Raw genomic sequence first — 21,791 nt, forward strand, 5'->3', positions numbered from 1 at the left:
CCGAATGAGAAGTTTTGCATTCACAATGAAAAGAATCTTTTACAACACCTCACAGGTCCTCTTTCAAAAACCCCGTGTAACAGATGACACTTCTAAAGGGTTTGGGAGTCATCTTAACCCTTTTTTTTTTCTTTGCAAATGGGATGCATAGAACTTCAGTGTAATAAATCTCCCTTCTTCTGATTCTTTGTCAAGCGTGAATGTCAACTTCATCTTGTTTATGTGCAGTGATAGGAAATGATGTATAAACCTTTTATACAAGCACAAAGTCATTCATTTAAGTTCAAATGAAGCTACTACCGCTTACTCTAAAACACGCTTCATGATGACTTCATTAAGACTTATGTTACGAATGAACTGTTTCATCCAATGTGGCGTCATGTCAGCGCTCGGTGCGCTGCGCTGCGGTAAAGTGAACGTATGGGCGAGGGAAAACCTGCCACGCTGTAACTGAGGAGGGGTTCAAACAGAGGGCGGCATCGCTCTGCCTGCCGGGACGCCTGTCACGACCTTTGACCCTTTTAGTGCTTTCATGAAAGAAGAGTCTGCGGCACAGGAGAGGGGCGATTCAGAGACGCAACAGGAGGCTAACTAGCTGTTAAAGCTCCAGTCAGACGTCTCCGTTTGCAAGATAACGCTCGATCGTCGCCATTAAACTTGAATGTGACGTACGGCGGCGGCAGCAGCAGCAGCACTTGTGCACACGCAGAGCTGCAGCTTTTCTAACCAGAGCTGCAGCTCTTGAGGTTGATTGGGTCGGACGTCGTCTGCATATTTGACTAAACCACGAAGAGTCTGCGTTCTTGCGGCAGCACCTCCACCTCCCATTATCTAATCTCGACTCGCCCACTAATTCTATTTAAACTCCGCCGGCTGCTTTTACACTGTGACTGAAAGTGCAGAAAACAATAGAGGAGCGATACGGCACCCAACCCAGTTTGGGAATTTAGAGGCGGAACGCGGCAGAGCAGAAATGAATCGCTGCGATAAGAAAACGGGTCTCGTTAGGAAGTGATCCCACATGTATCAAGTCGGCTGTTATCCAATGTGTGCTATTTGTTTTTCTACATGCCACAGTCTCTGTGTTTTTGTACCTTCTGGCAGTTTTAAGCTGCCGTTGGACTCAATACATGTACTCTGTCATAGACCGTTTGTACAACGGTGAATAGTGTAAATGCGATATTAAGTAGAACAAAGCAGTCTCTGTAGTAATATCAAAGGACAGTTGTGGGAATATCAAAGTAGAAGAGTAGGGCCTACAGTAGAAAAGACAAATGCCAAGCATAATAGTTAACTATATAAACTCACCAGCACTGTGTGAAATCCACCCAAAGTCCGGTATTCACTCTTTTTCTCTGTTTTCATCCTAATAATAATTATAATAATACACTTCATTTATAATGTACTTTTCATACAAGAGAAACGTATTTAAATGAGGGCAAATAGACAATAAAGTTAGACAATTAAAAAATATATTGTTGATGCGGTAATGTATAATTTAATGTAAGTCCACATTATCCACATTTGATTCAGTGTTACAGTGAGATGAAAACATAATGATCAGTGGAGCATTAAGTATTGTTCTAATGCAATTCAATTGAATTGAATTCAATTTATTTGAACTTATTAGTAAAAATCTTTCTGTGGTTATTTGATTCCTACTCCTGAAAGTAAATAAAATGAGGTGTTTGGAATGAGTCACTGCAAACACACGTTTAACAGTGAAAGCAAAACACAACACCTTGTTCAGCGCACAGTGAGGCTCACACACACACACACACACACACACACACACACACACACACACTGCGAAACAAGGTTTACACATTCCCTCATAAGGTGGCCACGTATATATTTGTTTGCACAGGTTTTTGTGATGACGGTTTTGCGACTCGGGGTATGACTGCTGTGTTTGTGCAATAATACGGTGCATTCGTGGGCGTGTGGGAGAGGTTGATCGTGTTTGGGGCCGTGCAGAGCGCTGCTCACATGAAAGACTCATTGTGCAGCGAGTTTTTTAATGAATTGCTGAACAAATTGGTTGTTTGAAGGTAACGGCACAGGCACGTTCGTGTGTGTGTGTGTGTGTGTGTGTGTGTGTGTGTGTGTGTGTGTGTGTGTGTGTGTGTGTGTGTGTGTAGGGGTGTGTGTTCAAGGTCAGGTTTGCTCGGTGAACAACTATCAGATGTAGAAAACAGCTCACGGGAGTTTAGGGAACATTAGCTGCGTTTCCATCCAAGTAGTTTTATGTGATTAATGAGGTATTGAATTAGAAACGCTGAGTGGAAATGGAACATTTTTGATAAAACTGACGTAGATATTGCACCGGCAGGATGGTGTTTGTTTAATAAGAAGAAAAGACTATATGCGTATGTTGGTTAAACAAGCTCTCGTGGTGTTGGCCTGAATGTTGGTGATTGAAATGACCGAAACCACAACGTCTTTGAACGCCACACCTGTATTATATGTAGTGTTCCATCGCTCCAGCGTAAGTTCAGTCAGGAAGAAGTCCACCTCTTATACACAGTCTAGGCATCTGTTGTTCCCCAACGTGATGAGCAATTCCCCTTTTTCCTTTTAAGTAACACATTTGCGGCACAAATAAGACAACTGTCCTCATAAAAAGGCTACTTTCCCCCTTGTATGAAGAATGTGTTATGAACGAGTGCTGATATCTTGAAAGGAGGAGATTAGCTGCATATAAGATGCTTTCATGTGTTTATGTCCGCTACAGCAGCTTTGAATTGGTTGGTGTTAGTGTTATGTTTTTTGATCTCACTTATTTAGTGCTCTTCGCTGTCTGGCTACTATACTACTTAGTTTTTATGTGGCAGTAAAAGACAACAGAAATGTATTGATTAGCACTTTTCATTTTATGGGGAATATTTGTGGATCCGGGGGAATAAAATCCGTCCAAATAGACTTTGACGGTTGAGTTGAAACGAGTTGAGTTGACTTCTCTCTGTTGCTGCCTCGCCCCAGCCCCCCCCCCCCCCCCCCCCCTCACCCTCTGTCAGTCGGCTCTTTTTTTTTTAACAAGCCGTCCTCCGGGTTCCTCTGTAGGTCAGCGCTGTGCGGGGTCTGCAGAGCAGCGTGATCGATACGAACACATCAAACACACACACACACACACACACACACACACTCCTAGTGTGTAGAAATCAGCTGACCCGATGTAGAAACAAGCTTGTGGTCTGTCTGCGGTCTGTGTGTGTGTGTGTGTGTGTGTGTGTTACATGTTGTGTGTATGCACTGTGGTGTGTACACTTTTTATTTAAGGGCACCTGGTTTTGGTTCTTTCACAGTCGTGATTTAGTTATTAAGCATTGAATGCATCAACGTAAAACAGCCACAGACTTGTTCTATTGATCGATATACACCGTGTTCTTTATGCGTGTGTGTGTGTGTGTGCAGCCAGCCCATAACGACCCTTTTAATTCACATTGTAGTCGCATGTTCGTGTGCACGCGCTCGCTGTGTAACACCACTAACCTTGACCATTGTGCTGACGTCTGTCAAACTCGGTGAATGCTCTGCTCCTTCCTACGCAATGTTTCACTGTGTGCCAGCAGCTTCAGCTCCAGCCTCATGAAACACACAATCGGTCGGTGATTGGGAAAATAGAAGGGCGGCGCATTTGTTACAACAAATCAAATTAAAACTATTAACATAAAGTGGATTCTGTTATTTCCTCCAAAGTACAGTGCAGTTTAGAGACTAAATCGCCTAAAACTGAAATAAACAGGAATTTGCAATTAACCTATCTTAAGAAATCTGTAAAACAAAACAAAACAAAATCTATATTCTCCAGCCCTACTTAATGTGTTTTAGAAAAAGATACTGTGAGACTCACATTTGCCCTTTGAGAAGCTCTCTGTGTGTCGGAAGCTGCTGTCTTTAATTTGAAATAAAAGGTATAGTCGCTTGATTCTGCTTTTCAGCCCGGAGCTGCTCGGACTGGAATTCAACTAATTAGTACTTCTCGCTGACGCGCTCCGAGGAGTTCATGTGAAAAGGAGAGGTCATATAATTATAGCCCTGGGAAAAACCCGGGGCTCTATTTGTGTAATAGTGTGTTTGTTTCTATGTGTGTGTGTGTATATGTGCGTAGCTGGCTATCCTTATGAGGGTCTGTGTTTCGTAGTTTTATTTGCATGCTCAGCCTTTTGCGACCCGACCTCACTTACATTCTTTAAATGCCAAGATGATGAAATAGAACTTAAACTCTTCTGGCTCTAACCCTAAATTATATATTATACTTCTCGCCTCGGGGACCAAAATACACTAAAGTAAAAACTCTTTTGTGCACAACAATCAACTAGAAAAGTACTCTCTGCAAAAGCATTCCTGTCTTCCTTACTCGTCTTACAAACTTCACCTCTTACTACAACAGGAGACGCCGCAATTAATTAAACAATTAACTCACAGTAGGTATTCGTCTGTTTTTCAGTAGATAATAATAGTAATTTAACACCGCACAAACATCAATAAACAGTTAAAAGAGAGCCAAAAACTGCTCAAAAACAGCAATCTCTCACACAACCCCCCCCCCTCTACCTTTCCCACACTTGGCGCATTCCACAAGGAAAGAGAATCCTGATTGGCTCGGTGTGGTTTCCTGGTTTCCTGGTTCTGGCTGCGGTTGAAGGTTCCTAACTGAGTGAAATGACCCGGAAGTATCTCATGATACGAGCTGTTTGAATTCTCTAAATGCTAAGGAAAGGTGCTTCAATGCTTCCTTTATTAGCTCCTTTAGCATAGGAAACACCGGACCTTCCTTTAAGAAAGGAAAGCAGATCACTCCGCCCCACAATTCCTTGCGGCGGCAACATTTAAAGTGACCATTCGGCCGTCCATGAAAACAAACGATACGCTTATCTCACGCAGGTTCAACAGTTCTACTCACACAGTCATAAACTAATGGGATTCATGTTGATGAATATGAATAAACTTTAAATGTATTTGTTTATTTGTAAGTCACTTTGAGGATTAACCCTGATGTTTCTTTGTTTTCTCTCCAGCATGTGGAAGGGCCTGAATGTCAACTGCACGGACAGCACAGGATACACACCTTTACACCATGCTTCACTTAACGGACACAGGTAAGACGCATTTAAAAACTTATATGCATATGTGCCTTCAGTGTCTGGGGTGTCTTTAAGCTTGAACCGTCAAATTGTCGGTCATTGAAATGACTGTTGATTCATTTTTCCGTCGAGTGCTGAAATACCCTGAATGTACAATAAATAGTGCAGTCAGGGGGGAAGTCAGGACCTTTCAGTTTCTTCCTTTGAGAGTTGGCAGTGTTGCTTCCAGTCAAGTTATACCGTTAAACAACAATAAAAAAAACGCTTGTTTTAATCCCAATAATTTAGGATAACGCCATATTTCCGTGCCAACAATCAGGCAAGCTTTTTAACAAGCTGTGGAGCAGAGTAACGAGAAAGTAGAGAGTTTTCAAAGACCACAGTGACTTGTTGAAAATGAACAGCAATGAGGACATCCCAAGGAAACAATCCTGAGCCTGACTGTGGAGTTGGCAGAAGCACTGAGCCCCGCTGACCTACTCTTAAGAAGCCACATTATCCCAGCTCTTCTGCACGTCTGCGCTGCATTTTATGCTCCTGGGAGTTTTGCTATTGTTGCACTCTTCGCTCAATTTTCTGGCGGAATGTCCTTGTAACTATTGGATTCTTGCAGAATACTTTCTGCTGGAGTGAAGGGAGCTGAGTGGTTTTGGTTTGACACGGTTGCTCAGTCAACCATGTTTTTCTTTCTTTTTTTTTCTTCTTTTTTTTTAAGGCCACAGTCTGGTAATAACTCTTTGTAGTTCCGTCACTACCGGCGGACTCATTCACACCGTTTTTCACATTGTCCTTTGATGCGTTGTTGTCACAAACATCTCGATTAGCGCCATTTTAGATAAAGAGTGCACGCATGCGTGAAACATTTTTCCAGCCTTGTGTGGTGCCAGTGCATTACAGAGTTTTCAAAAGACTTCATTGGATGAAGTGTCACAGAATTTAGACAACAATGTAATCTTTAGTAAGTTAATCACTTAATTCACATTATCACATTAAAGCAGACACACCTGTACAATAGTAAAAAAGACTAAATTGCAGACACAATATTTCCGGTTATGTTTCCCCGTGTGACTGCTGCTCTGTGTGTCTGCATCTGCACAGAACTGCAGTGCAGCTTCCCTTTCTTTCACCTGGGCCTGCTGAGAAATCCGTTACAGTGTGGATTAGCTGCAAGCCCGACCCACTATCCCAGCTTGGCACAACTGAAGGATTAGCGCTGTGATTTCGGGGGGGGGGGGGGGGGGGGGGGGCAATTATGTGGATTTCCTCCTTCAGATCAACCCGAGAGGAGGAGGAGAAGGGAGGGAGAGGGGAAAAACTGCAGCCTCTCCGAGTGAAAATTGGGACGCCGACAAAAAAAAGCTCCAGAAGGAATGATTTAACGTTTAGGTGGGGAAGTAAAAAGAGAACTGGCAATTAAGATAAAGACAGAGGAAACCTGGCAACAGGCTGTGCTGTATTCAGAGATGTTTTGTTCCGGCTGGGTTTCAATTGTTTTTTGAGATGATTTAATCATACAGTTTGTTGTTTTTTTTTTTACCACATAAAAAGCCTTTTTGGTGACGCAAGCTCAGCAGGCTCAATCAACTCGGCAAGAAACCGAATATTCTCATATTTGACCCTGAGATCCTCGGTGTGATTCTGCTGTACAACTGCCATTTAACTGCCAATGAGTCGCATAAAAACAGTGTAAATGATTAATTATCAAAGCAGTTCATTAAGGCGTCTCAGTGCTGCTCTCAACCCCCGCTCCTGGGAGAGGTGATGCCCTTCTCTCCCCTCTGTGTCTCCCCTCTGACATTTCGAATGCAAATGAAGCACTTCACCTTTCCTCCTCCTCAGAGAGAGGTGAGACAAACTTCAGCTGGAGACTTCCTCTGAAACAGTATTGCTGACATTAAAACCTGAGCAGCAGCTAAATGGACTTCCAGCACAAACCCAGGCACTATGATTTGTGTGATATATATATATATATATATATAGATATATATATATATATATTACTTTATTAGAGGGAAGCAGCGTTTCTCTTTTCTAAATTGTTAATCATTTCCAGTTGAATCACTGCGTCATTCACTCCTAGGTGCTTGTTGCTGACCACATTACATGGCCGCATGCTCTTATGAAGGCTGCAGATTCGCACACATGTTTACATGTAAATGTTGACATACATAAACGGGGCGTGATTTCGTCTTTCTTGCACGCAGCTGTGAGATGCAGAATTTAGAAGTTTATTCCGTCTTATCCAGTCTTTGTATCTTTTTCCCTCTTGAAGGGGATTGAAAGGGTTTGATTGAAATAAGAAGGGGTTGAAGTAAAGATTGTGTCGGTGATAAACTGTGCTAAAATGTATTACACAAACGTCTTAGTTTAAGATATAATAACTTAAATAACACGTGGTACAGAAATATATCCCGCGTTGGGAAGTTTTCAGACGATTTTTGCTCCAGCAAATGTGATTCTTACAGATAAAGAGTGATGAGGAAGCTTGAATATGAAGCGCATGGCAAGAGAAAAAGCAGCTCAAAACCATCTTCATCATGTATTTTGATTTGAACATGGTTTAGTTCCTACTTGGATGTTTGTAATATTGTATGTGGAAGGGGTTGCATTGTACTGCATGTAAGAGAAAAATGAAGTGGGGTAACTTTATAATATGCTTGAGTTGGTGTTCACAAAGGAAATGTGCCATTATTTCATGATTCAGATTCCAGGTCATAACGCCCAGCTCTGCTCCTGCTCTCTCTCTCTCCACCCATTCCCTCCGTCTTTCGATCTGTTGATATATGGACCTGTATGAATATCTGTCTCTCTCAGGGAGGTGGTGCTAAAGCTGCTCCAGTTCGAGGCGTCCACTAACCTGGCTGACAGCAAGGGTTGCTTCCCGCTGCACCTGGCCGCCTGGCGGGGAGACGTGGACATCGTCCGCATCCTCATCCACCACGGACCCTCGCACTGCCGGGTCAACCAACAGGTAAACACCGTGATCCCATCATCATCCTCATAAAAAAAAAAAACCTTCGTCTTCAACGCCACCTGTCAGAAGCGTTTAATAGAACTGCATGAAGTCCTCCTTCGGTCCAACTCGGAAGCCATACTCCCACAATTCCAATTGAAATTGGTTATAAAAGTATTTTCTTATTTATTAATTCTATGGCTTTATTTGTTCATAGGATATTAAGATTAATTGATAGTGCATCATGCTGCTTTTCAGTGTTGCTGTTATCCCTTTATTGTGGTCTGTTCGGGTCAACCGTATTCTGTATCGGCTCTAAATGTCTCGGGGCCCTGACCTCGGGCATATTTTTGATAGCAGAGACTCATAAAAGCGTTGTTAATAATGAAAAATAGACATAAATGTGACCTGTCTTCATGTTGTAGCCGCCACTTCCATGTTAAACACTTTCCCTGTGTGCTGTAAGTGCTCCAGAACAAGAAAGGTCCTATCAGCCAAATTAAAGTTGAGTTCTGGCGTTGTATTTCTCGGGGCATTTAAACCAGCGCTGCCACTGCTCGTCTCCTTTTGGCTCCCGTCCAACAGAGCCGGCTCTTTACGGATCCCAGTGATCTCTCTCCGACAGCCGGGTGAGCGTTTCAGCTCTGGGAGCGTTCAGCCTGCCCACTGCTGTCATTTTTCATCAGCAAAAATGACCGTCTCCTCCTCCCTCGCTCCTTTTTTTTTTTCTCCTCCTGTCCATCTCTGCTTGCAGCATGTTGATGATGTCACGGCTCGTCATTTTTGAGTGTTGATGGCTCTGATGTCTTTTTACATATTCCTACTCCTGATGGCGGTGCGGTAACGGACCCCCCCGGGTTATTGGAGCGTTATTTACTCTGCATAATAAGCACATTTTCCTCCGTCACCATTAGCCAAATCGTTTCCCTCTGAGAGTTGTTAGAGCCTAATTGTTTCCTGTGATAAATGGCGTCCTTTGCCCCTGAAATGAAGAGGGTTGTCAGCAAGAGAACACGGGCAATTTTCTTTTTCTTTTTTTTTTTACCCCTCCAATGATTTGTAGAGCTGTGCAAGCAGCGCGGACACACAAGATGCTGATTGAAAGGACACCGTATGCTGACTTAAGTGCACAGTCGGTGTGTATATGTGTGTGTGTGTGTGTGTGTGTGTGTGTGTGTGTGTGTGTGTGTGTTGCTCATGGAGCATATAGAGTACATGTCACGTGCAAAAACATTCCAGTTATTTTGGTAATGAAGTGCAGTCAGGTCATCAGTTTATCTGTGTTTTCTTTTTCTATTTCCTTCAATCACTTTCTACAAAAACTTTCAGCAAACCCTAATTCTGTTAATGGGTAGGAGGCAAGACTTACTTAAGACTAACGCTGTTGTGTCTCGATTATTTGGTGTGGTGTGCACATAAAAACTCAGCAAAGAGGATGCGTGTCATATGCTGCATACACAACATACGCAAAGATACAAGCTGTGACTTGTTGATGCGTCGCGGTTTTGAGTTTATCGAGTAACAAAGAGACGATGAACATCACAAAAACCCAAGGACAGGTGCATTGATATCAGACGTCACCACTCAACTCCTGCAGTCTCTATAATTAACAGACAAGATGTAGTAGTAAGTAAGTTAAGTTGACCTTTGATAGGAATACAGATGTGCTGAGTGAGAAAGGCCAGCAGTGTCTTTTTTCTTCTTCTTTTGTCTGAGAAAACTAGCCAAGTTTCAGATTCACAGATCCCCGATGACGTTGTTTTATAAATGTTTTATTGAGTCGGTTTACACTTTTTCGTTCATTTGCTGGTATGCGTCCATCAACCTCAAACAGAAAAGGTCATTAACGAAAGTCAGCTGTGAATTTGTTGGCTCTCAGCAGAAAAATCTGTAGTCAAAGGAGGTACAATCCATCATACATGTCCCCTTGAACTTAGAACTTCAACTCCTGCCCTCTGGTTCTCACCAGCGTTTTTGTTATTCAGTGTGGTTTGGTATGTGTGGTTTTTATCTTGCATGTCTTGCTCTGAGTTCTGTTTTTGTTTGTTTTTTTATTGCTACTGCGGCACAACAAAATTGCCCCTCGGAGACAAATAAAGGACTTGAATTTCATAGATGTCTCCGCATATTCACGTAATTATTGTGAAACACTGCGTTCATTAATAAAGCATGTCCTGGCAGTAAATACAGTTGAGAGCAAAAGAGATAATACCATTTCTCATGACGCGTAGATATTCAGATCTTACAGAATCCCACTGGTTAGGCTGAAAGTTAGCTTGTATTGGGGAAAGGAAGTGTTATACAATCTCCCATGACAGCTCACTAGTTAAATCATCTAATGACACTGATCAGCTTTCCTCGTATCAAACATCTCATTTTGTGCCTGGAAACGGGCTGGAAATGACTGGTTGTATCTCCTCTGTTATTATCACTTTTCATCTCTCCATGAACACCAGTGAAAATGCTACAGAGCTCAGATTCAAAAGCCTCTGCTGTGTTTCACACTGTTGCTCACGGTCGCAGCAACACACAAAGACTCCAGCAGGACCGCGCGTTCACATTCTTAAAGGCGCAGCGTTTATTTTCGCCTTACGAGGCACTGCATTTTGCAGAACACCGGTGTAGCACCGATTTTTAAATGATGGTACCTGTGTATTTCATAATGCCGTATGATGACATATCATCATACATACATACATACATATGTATATACATACATCATCATATATCCGTATCATGATGCATATTCGTACAGTAGTATTGCAGTCATGTGTCGTCGATGTGATACGGTTGTTCTCGGCTTGCGGGCATAAATCTGAATGCAAGATTTACGGGGCGTTAGTGTGTTTACGATGCCTGAGCTCCACATTTTCCCGCTGTCTGTCTCGTCTGCTGTATAAAGCAGAGCCTGCATACATTAGTCAGGTTGATATACGGAGACCCACACGCGCTCACACCCATCACGGAGACACACAGCAGGAAGCCATCGGCTGCTCACTACGATGTTGCTCTGCCCACGCACACCATTGCTCGTGTCAGAGGTTGAGTGCATGAGTGTCTCTCCAGAGGGGCACACTGCTATGTGTCTTCATCATGTGCTTTTTTTTTCTTACATGAGTGAGAGAAACACAGTATTTGTGCTCACCTTTTGTACACGGGGTGACAAATAGCAACTCAAGACTTGTGGAAAAGGGCGCAGGAGGAAGCTGTAATGAGTGTGAAAGGTCTTGAGTGCGGAAAGGAAAAACGGGGGAGAAATTGATGGAAAGAGAAGAAGGGGAAGTGTGTAGGTGGGCCAGTTGAATGCTGCAGCCAATAGCGGATTAATCAAGGTTAGTGGATGTTATTAGTTGGCGGTAAACCAGTTCCAGCCCACTGTTTACCGCCTAATTGGTCCCAGTAGTTCCCATTCACAGCTGTTAGTGTTTATTGTGGGAGTGTGTGATGATCCTCAAGAATCTACAGAGTCTGCCGATCCTCAAACACCCACGGAGTCTGCCGATCCTCATACGCCCACGGAGTCTGCCAATCCTCAAACACCTACAAAGTCTGCCGATCCTCAAACGCCCACGGAGTCTGCCGATCCTCAAACACCTACGAAGTCTGCCGATACTCAAACGCCCACGAAGTCTGCCGATACTCAAACGCCCACGAAGTCTGCCGATCCTCAAACGCCCACGAAGTCTGCCGATCCTCAAACGCCCACGAAGTCTGCCGATCCTCAAACGCCCACGAAGTCTGCCGATCCTCAAACGCCCACGAAGTCTGCCGATCCTCAAACGCCCACGAAGTCTGCCGATACTCAAACGCCCACGAAGTCTGCCGATCCTCAAACGCCCACGAAGTCTGCCGATACTCAAACGCCCACGAAGTCTGCCGATACTCAAACGCCCACGGAGTCTGCCGATCCTCAAACGCCCACGAAGTCTGCCGATCCTCAAACGCCCACGAAGTCTGCCGATCCTCAAACGCCCACGGAGTCTGCCGATCCTCAAAGGCCCACGGAGTCTGCCGATCCTCAAACGCCCACGAAGTCTGCCGATCCTCAAACGCCCACGAAGTCTGCCGATCCTCAAAGGCCCACGGAGTCTGCCGATACTCAAACGCCTATGGAGTCTGCCGATCCTTCTGCCTCTGAGTGTACAACGGAGGCAAAAGGTCAGAACAAGCACCGGTTGGTCGTCATCCAGGTCACAACGAGACTGATGATGAAGTGTGACGCTCCCCAGAACCGCAGCCAAGAAGAGTGGATTTCCCACACAAAGAGACCGGTAAACCAGACAATGGAGGGATTCGCCATCACCGAAGGCCCAGACTACTAGAGAACCAAGGAAGTGTGCAGGGCTGTACTGAGAGACCTGCAGAAGAAGTTCTGCTGCAAGAGTAAGATTGTGGTGTGCATGTCATGATTTTAGCAGGTATAATTGGGTTCCTCATAATCTTACTCATCTAACAAAGGGGGTTGGGTTTTCTCCAGGTTCTCCTTTTCATCCCAAATATGAACAATAAACATGTTGATGTCAGGGAAACTTCTCTGAATTAGTTATGAGGAAGGCGATGTTGATTAGCACAGGAAAAGTCAGGCTAGCCTACCTTCAGTAAAAAATGAAAATGAGGAAAATCTATTGCAAGATATTTTCTGCAAGATAAGAATTTTAAAAAGTGTTCATAATAAGTGTAAATTTACATTTTGAATGAAAATATCTTCCTCGAGGACAATCATATATATTTTACCTTTTGCTTTCTGTTATTTTATGATCTTGACTGAACATGCTTTACTGCTAAAAACATATATACATGGAAGAGACTGTGTGTGTGTGTGTGTGTGTGTGTATGTGTGTGTGTGTGTGTGTGTGTGTGCGTGTTTGTGTGCGTGTGAGAGAGAGGTGGAGGCAGTCTGACTGGAGAAGATGATTATAACATACTGTGTGTGCATGTTTATGTGTGTGTTTGTGTGTGAGAGAGACAGTGATAGATGGTAAGGTTTACTTGAGGTTTGCACTCCGCTCGCAGGGCCAAACGCATGTTGTGAAGACTGAGGCGTTGTTTGTTTGTTATCTCTCGTTCTGCCTCTCAGATTGACTCATGAACCGATGCCTCAAGATAACGGTTAGAAATCTTTTATTTTTATTAACTGAATGATAGCAATTCAAAGTTCATATTAGCCTTAACTTATTAACTTCCCATTGTCCAGTTTTTGCAAACGGGAGCAGCTGGGGTTAACTTTCAAATAAAAAGGACGAAGCTTCCCCTTTGACCTGTTTTCCTAGACAGCTGGTCATAAATCATCACATCCCTTTAAAGGATCCTAGAGTCCCACAGCGTCTGTTTCCTGTATTGAACTGAAAATGATGAGAGAGCTAGGAGTGACTGAGCCTTCACCCAGTGCGTGTTTTTACTCATTCTACATTTCTAAAACGGTAAACTGAGAGTTTGTCTGGACTTCAGAGAAGTAAAAAGGAGTAAGTAGGCTGCTCAGGGGCAACAGGGCTAACCTTGTTAAAAGACATGAGTACCCAGGGCCAAGTCAAGAGGTACGCACTAAAGAGAGTAATGACATTTTATCTTTCCCGCACTTAGAGTTCTTCATTCTTCCTTCGGCCTTCATGACTCCCATTAGCATTTTAAGAAAGGACGATGAAGTCACAGAGTGGTACAGCACCCTATGAAGTGGTGGTCGACAGTTCCACCTGTCTCATCTGACGGAAGTGTCCTCCATGCACCGCTTAGCCACGTCTTTAGAAGAACCGTCTTGAGAAGCTGTTCTTCTCGGTGCATTCAAGGATGCTCCGACATCTGAGAATCGGCCACTGAAAAGCATCACATTCAAAAGCTCTGCTGTGGCACAAGTCAAATCTCGATGACTAATAAGCAAACGCACCGTAGACGCAATGAAGAGAATATACGTGAATGTGGTTGTTTGACAACTTCATGTTCCCATATTTACGCAGCTACAGAACACATAGCTCTACAGCAAAAATAAAGACCTCAAGCAAGTTTCACTTTAATTTCAGCGTGAGACGCAGCCAGCTGTGTCCCTTGCTCAGAGACCCTTTGGCCCCAGGATTTAAACCAGCAGCACTTGTGTTGACCGACTAATGAAGACACATTTTACCCCGAGGCAATTGCCCGCAGCACAGCTGGATTATAAAGATTATTTTGCTTGTGCCTGACCGTGACAGTGTGAGGGACAGCTGAGGGATGTAGAGCAGATGTGGTGTGTGTATGTGTGTGTGTGTGTGTGTGTGTGTGTGTGTGGAAGAGAGAGAGAGAACCAGCAGAACAACCTCTGGGCTTCCTCTGTTCGGGGCCTCTGGACTCGCCAATTTAAGGGTTATTCTGTGTGTGTGTGTGTGTGTGTGTGTGTGTGTGTGTGTGTGTGGGTGACTGACTAGGTCAAGTATGTCCCCCTGTGCTGCAGATATACTCCCGGAATGTTTTCTTTCCCATAAAGAGAAGGACTCTCTCCCCTCTTGCCCTCCTCTGTTTCCTAACTCGCCCCTTTGTTCTCTTAAAGGAAGAGGACTGAGATCAGCGGCACAGAATCAAGGGAGATAATAAGAGAGCTTAGAAGGAGCGCTGCGCCATCTGTGCCGCAAATGTGGCGTGCGCATGTGTGGACACATGCATGCATGAAATACTTCCTGTAGGCTTTTTTTTGTCCTCCCAGGTGCAGCACGGCCTTCTGGGAGTCCAGAGGCCGTGTGAACTAAGACAAAGGTAAAAGGTCACGAGGTTGCTCGCCTGCTGTGTGTTTTCCACGAATGCCTTTCTGCGTGTGTGTGAGACACTCGTGGTAATTTCATGCCCCATCACGCACACATGTTGCTACCACACGTGAAAATGAAAACATGTGTTTCCCCCCGACGCTGGGAACACTACCGAGAAACCGCCCTGGGAAAGTCCTCGCTCAAACATCGCCTGAACATCGCCTAAACATCGCCTGTTTTGGCAAGCCGCTGCTTGCCAAAGCACACACACATAGTCACAAGAGGCCAAAGGATGTTTTCTTATGAGTAATGTTTTTTTTGTTTTTAAATAGTGTTATGTCTTATGGTTTCCATAGCCTGGCGCTCCGTCGGCAGTGGGCTTCCTAATTAAAGTTTGGTAAAAAGAAAAAGCATTCATCTTGCCCTAAATCAAAACAAAGTACAGCCCTGAGGGATTCCTGCAAGCCGAGAGCAGATTGTGTGTGAGCGCGTTAGCCGAGGTGTTATATGGACATTTTGCAGCGATTTCCTCTTTGGTACTTTAACAGAAAATGCAAATATGTTTCCCATTTAAGTTGCTAACCCCACCGGGAGATCAGAGTTCACATTTGAGCTCCAAAGGAGCATCCTCGGAGCTGTTAGGGGTTTTGTGTCTTGCTCAAGGGCACTGCAGCAGCATGAGTCCTTTTCTCTTTAACTATCAGGCCGAAGCCACTGCTCCTCTGAACATCCCCCAGTCGGACTAAAAGCAATCCAATTTGATAAAGGCTTATTTCTTTGAATTTCCTTGATTGAATTCTTGCATCTTTTCATCCATAGAATTCACATATTCAGATTTTATTAGTTGGTCTTCACTGGTCAAAGATAACAAAAAATGTCTTTAATGATATTTTTTTTAAAATATGATGAATAAAGTGTTTGTGATGTTTTGAGTGGAGTTAGTTAGTTCAAGTATGCATCTACAAAAAAAATGCGGTACTTTGAAAATGGAATTTGATCAGTGCATACATTTCTGCATTATGCACAGTTATGCATAGACATGTAAATCCAGTAACATGTCATTGTAACACTGCCTGAAGGTTGTCATCGTATTATTAAATTGCAATCAATTGTGTTTTACATCTTTGTGAACTGAAATGTTTCTGGGGTTGCTGGATTTTTGTCGAACAGAAATAATTACATTTGAAGTTCCCACCTTGGGCTCTAGGGAACACGTGATGGGCATTCACTGCTTTCTGACACTTTGTACTTTTAACCAATACAAATAGTTACCTGCTGCTCTACATAGTAGTTATAAAGTTATAAAAAGACAAATGGAAACGTATAGAATGGAAGAAATTGAAAATTGGTTGGTACCAACACCAACTATTTGATATAGATAATATGATCATTTTCTTTGTTTATTAACTTGTGCACCCCCCAGAAAAATCCTGTGTGTGTGTGTGTGTGTGTGTGTTTGTTGACTTAACGTCTTATTGGGAATGCGAGCGGTGGATCTGTTGGTTATCAAATGTGGAAGGCTGCTGTTCTCGTTCTCTCTGCCTTCAGAGTCATTCCCTCCTGCTCCGTCGTCTCCTCCTCCTCCTCCTCTCATCTCCTCAGCTCTCTTTTGCGTTCACTCCTCTGGGCCTCTCGGGTGTTTCATACATGTTGGCTCTCTGAAGACCTGCTCTTCTTCTTCTTCTTCTTCTTCTCCATCTCCCCGTCGTTTGAAGCTAAAGAAAAGCTAAAGGAAGCTCCTTCTCTTCTCACCTCTCAGTCTTTACTATTTATTCCTGTGTGATCTTTTTTTTTTTTTGGACACATTTTACAACTCTTTATGGCTGAAACAAAGGATAGTCTTTTTAATAATACGTCTCAAAATGTATAAGAAAAAAAATAAAAATACATTAGCTTTTATTCCCGAGAAATCGGCTTTGCCGGCGCTGCCACTGTGAAGAAATGAATGCAAATAAGAAGAAACATTGACTTCTTAGCTCATTTGAATTTTTAATTTCAGTTCAACCCAATGGTGAACAGAAGCAGATGTAAAACGCACACACGGACGTAGAGGAATGGATCCCTGTGAATAAGAGAAGACACGAGTGAGAAGCAGAGAAACGGTTCCACCTTGTGCGTCTGGTGTTTTTCCGTCTCCGTTTATTTACCCAGCTGTCCCCCAGGCAGCGCGCCGAGCTGCTGGGATTATGAGACGCCGTAAAGCAGACGAAGCTCATCCTGCATATCGGCCCATCAGCATTAACGCGGTGTATGTTCAAACAAATGCCTCTGCGCTTCACTCGCTCCGGCTTCGTTTCAGCCCCGGCCCCGTCGGATAAGCGCGGCTTATTTGCAACCGCCGTTTGTTCGGTCCCATGTGGGTGAACATAACTAACACCGATAGTGTTTACCAGTGTTCAAGCAGATTCTGTGTGTTTGCCCTTCAGGATGCTGCATGGATCGTAAATATGTATCACGGTAAAATGCTAACAAATTCTTCCTTAAACACTCGTAAAAACCCCACGCAGCTGTCCCTGATAGAAGGACAAGCAGGTACTTTTCATTACGTGCTTTTTATATTTATGACCGTTATCTGTGAATCGGTGCCATGTATGCACCGACATCCATTTGTATGGGCATGTCAATAATGTGCTGCCATGCCTGCTGATGGGTCATTAGCAGATGGCTGTTGCTCAGGGCTCAATCAGCAACAATACACCGAGTGCTAGATGATATCGGAAAGCTGTCAGAGCGAGCGTAATGGAAATATATAGCTGGCTCTGAGAACATGGAGGGATTTTCTCTCTCTCTCTCTCTCTCTCTCTCTCTCCTCTATCTCCCTCGTCCTGTCACTCTGTGTCTCTGTTCATCTCTTTGTCACTCTCCTGTCTGTCTGGGTGTTGCGTTTTTCCCTATCTAAAGCTGGGTGCGTGAGGCACAGCGGATTGGACTGACAAAGCTTTCTTGTCCGTTTAAGGCTGCAAAGACAGAGCGAGTCAGCGGCGGCACCAACAATGTCTGCAATCTACGTCCCAGTGGTTTCATATCCCTGTTGAGCGCGCGTCTGTGTGTGTGTGTGTGTGTGTGTGTGTGTGTGTGTGTGTGTGAGAGATGGTGTGAAATCTTAAAATGCAGTTATTATCATCCTGTTGGAGGCATAATCCGTGATCCAAATGTTAATAACCAAAATGTTGACGAAACAATCTCGCCATTCTCTTATGTTCTGTTCCGGAGCTTTCGATTGAATCCCATGATCTTCGTCAGCCGATGGAGTTGCTCAATTGTCGAGGAATGGTGATTGTTAAACTTTCAATTGTTCTGAGCTCTTTCGGGTTCATTCTTGGAAAACAGTAGTTGGTGAAACAATCTTTCCATAAGCTCAGTGCAGTAGCTTTAATTGAACCCCACGATTTCCCCTCATAATAAACAACCAGCATTTAAACCACAAGAACAAAAACTACTAATCCTCCTAAATTCCTTTTTAATACATTAGCTCCCAACCGGATCTGAGTGTTTGCTGGATGATTAACGGAACAAAAAAGACTTTTGTGTTCACTGTAATCGTTGCATTTTTACTTGTGAATCACTGAATAATTACTTCCTCACACCATAAATAATTCAAATACATCAATCTGACTGTGGTTTCACTCCGAACACGCAGCAGCTCATAGATCGAGAGAGGCAGTGTTTAGAATGAGGGGCTTTCTTTAGCAGGAATATGAATAAAATCAATATGAATATACATTCTCTAGCTCGGTTATGTATCCACGTCCTCTGATACGTTCTGCCATGCTCAAAACCGTCGTCAAAGTCGTATGCGTGTTTAGTCGACAGAGAATTTCTCTCTGTCGAGGACGGCCCTATTATCCGCTGGGAAATGGTGGCCTTGCCCCGTGCAATGTTAAACGTGTGTGCTATGTGTGACAGCAGAGAGAGAGGCGAGAAATATTAATATTAATAACATTATTATAAGGAGCCAAAAACAGGTTTCTAGACGACAAATCCAAGTTGTTCCTGTTCTGGATATTGTTAAAAGTTCATTTAGATCCGTGAAGTTTATACAGCGTTTGTATTGATAACCAAATGCATAATCTTAATCCATTTTTCAAACATTTATAATTTGAGTCAAAGGTTGAACTGGTGAAAACACATAACCTGTGGGGCCGTGAACATCTTTTTATAGGTGCCGTAGCATTTAACCTTTAACCTTTAATGCTCTATCCTCCTCTGAATACTGCCGGTGACTGATTGCGCTGCACATGCGCTGGTTCGGGACTTTGGGAGCAGATTGCACAGTGATGAAAACAGTACATATGATAAATTAGATAAGATGAAACTGAAATGATCCCTCGGTGAAGAGGAAGTCACTCTAGTGGAAAATAGTCTCATAGTAGAATATCCGCACAGGAACGGAGCAAATGGAGCTTATTAAACATAATGCAAACCAACAATTACACCAGTAAACTGTGATGAATGTGAATTACAGTGCGCACGAGTGTGTGATTATTGTGCTTACAGTACAGTGGACCTGCAATCAGACCCGCTCTGGAAGCTCCCACTGTGCCATCACTGGAGGGGTGTGCGATCCCAAAAAGGGGGGGGGGGGGGGGGTAGATGGATCCGATTGGCCGAGGAGGAGGGAACGCTCCCCGGTACATTTTGTTGGTGTTTCTGCTGCTAGTGTATGTGTGTCTTCATACGGGGGCTCTTTTTCCTCCGTTAGTCACACAAAGAGTATCTCTTCATCTCTCTCACTCAGAGGGAGGAGAGAGAGGAGAGGGAGGAGAGGGAGGAGAGAGAGGAGAGAGAGGAGAGGGAGGAGAGGGAGGAGAGGAGAGGAGAGTGAGGAGAGGGAGGAGAGAGAGGAGAGAGAGGAGAGGGAGGAGAGGGAGGAGAGGAGAGGAGAGGGAGGAGAGGGAGGAGAGGGAGGAGAGAGAGGAGAGTGAGGAGAGGGAGGAGAGAGAGGAGAGGGAGGAGAGTGAGGAGAGAGAGGAGAGGGAGGAGAGGGAGGAGAGTGAGGAGAGTGAGGAGAGAGAGGAGAGGGAGGAGAGGGAGGAGAGAGAGGAGAGGGAGGAGAGGGAGGAGAGGGAGGGCGAGGCCCCGGGGAGAAAGAGCGTAAGGAAAGGCGTGAGATGAGATATGAGCAACGGAGTGTGGTCATGCTGGTTTATCATGGCAGGAGGAGGGGAGGGGGGGGGGGGGCATGTCTGTGTTTTGAAGCAACTGTCGAGCTAGTCTTCAAAGAGGAATTTAATAATCACCTATATATTCATATGTTTCATGTCATCCATTCGGCCTGACGTTGTGTTCATGTTCACCATTTCTCGCTCTTGTTGGGATTATCTTGTTCTGTAGCCAATTACAAATTTGCTCCATAGACATTTTTTTTTTTCAGTCGACACGTTCGTAACTAAACTTTTTTTTAAATTTATTTATTTATTTTTTATGAAGATCGAAGAAATACGTTGACTTAACTTGTACGGCTGATCTTTGTCAATTCACGCTTCTTGCCGTTTTTCATCCGGATTATTCTGTGGAAATAGCCATTCGGTGGGCCAAACAACGAAGCTGAACGGCTGCATCTCAATAATTCGGGCACATCTTCTAACATCCCGGATAACTTGAACGTGCTTCTGCCACATATTGAACGAAAAACAAAACTAGTAGGGATTGATGTCTTGGATCTGTTGACATCAGATGTTGTGGGACAGATTTCTCTCCCGTTGTAAATAATCCCTTTAGTTCCTCTTTACCTTCTACTGTCTCCTCTTGCTTTTGTCCGTCCCCTCCCTCCTTTTTCCACTCTGAACGTTACATCACCGAGTGTTCAATTTCAGCAGCTTCCTTAAAATGTAGGTTTTCCTCTTGGACAAACGCCAGCAACAACACAGCTACACACTCATGCCCTTTTTAGTAACTTTCCTTTATCCCCAGAAGCCTAGATGCATACAGTATATGCTTCCATCATCTACAGTATATGAGTGCCAGCTTATCTATTTTCAAATACACACACACACAGATTGAATCGTTGACTTGAGCTCTCTTTATCCTTTTCTCTTTCTTCTTCCCTGAAATGGTGATCTGTCATGTCTCTCTCTCTCTCTCTCTCTCTCTCTCTCTCTCTCTCTCTCTCTCTCTCTCTCTCTCTCTCTCTCTCTCTCTCTCTCTCTCTCTCTCTCTCCTTCATGGGTGTCATCACTGGGCTGTTTTCACCCAGAGGAGCCCAGGGACCACCAACAAGGTTCTCGCCCTGACAGGGGCCCCTGGAGGACCAGAAAACGGCCATAGTTCCTCTAAACATGAGAGCCTCTCAGGTTCAAAACAAACCTTCAAAAAGCGCACACACAGACATTTTGGAATTATGAATTTGCGGTAGCGCTTTACGTCTAGTCCCCCCTGTTTAGCATTCATAAGCAGTGTATAAATATTTGATAAAACGTAGTTGTATGCAAATATGAGTGTATTCATGTATTTGTCAACAACTGCAACAAGAACTGTGGGCACCCATGAGCGGAGGCTGGTGTCTAAACAGGTAACGAGTGACAAAATAGTACCAATAAAAAGGTCTTCATTCGGAGAAGCGCTATTACCGACAAATACTGAACTTATGAGGTTTAAACAGAATTTAAACAAATTACTCAGCAGTTTGGACGGTGACTTGTGAGAAATGAATTCAGTGAAATCGTGGAACAAGGCGTATCATGGACCCCTTTGGAACATGAAATGTAGCACACACTCTCAGCTGATCGGTCGGTGGATTGGAGGCGGAGTTGTTAACTGCAGAGGAAAGTGTTGAGCCAAAAATGCACGGAGGCGGGTTTGAGGGAAACACTTTGCTTTGGACCATGTCTCTTCTATTTCACGGACAGGGAGCTGTAGATTTCCCCTGACAGCGCTCACAAACCCGACACGCTTTTGGCGTGTCGCACGCGCAGAAGGATTTACCGACCGAGAGATGTGCTTCATACGAGTAGCATATATGTCCGTCTTGAATTTCACCCCGTCAGTCATCCGATTAATAAAAAAAAAAATCCTGCTTTTTCCTCTTCCTTCTTCTCTTCC

At 43.9% G+C, this 21,791-nt stretch overlaps 1 protein-coding gene across 3 annotated transcripts in view; it reads left to right on the forward strand.

Annotated features, from left to right (window-relative positions):
* The window catches only part of anks1b (ankyrin repeat and sterile alpha motif domain containing 1B), a 180,961-nt gene that overhangs the window by 36,140 nt on the left and 123,030 nt on the right, over positions 1 to 21,791 (forward strand). For all 3 annotated transcript variants that reach the window (XM_068717376.1, XM_068717372.1, XM_068717371.1), the window contains exons 2-3: positions 5,022 to 5,102; positions 7,902 to 8,058. In XM_068717376.1, the coding sequence (XP_068573477.1) occupies positions 5,022 to 5,102; positions 7,902 to 8,058 (238 nt within the window). The remainder of the gene's footprint in view (positions 1 to 5,021; positions 5,103 to 7,901; positions 8,059 to 21,791) is intronic.

This window comes from Cebidichthys violaceus, unplaced genomic scaffold (genome assembly GCF_023349555.1).
Source record: "Cebidichthys violaceus isolate CVI_PGR_0920_01 unplaced genomic scaffold, fCebVio1.0.p SCAF_21, whole genome shotgun sequence".
In the NCBI taxonomy this organism is placed as follows: Eukaryota; Metazoa; Chordata; class Actinopteri; order Perciformes; family Stichaeidae; genus Cebidichthys; species Cebidichthys violaceus.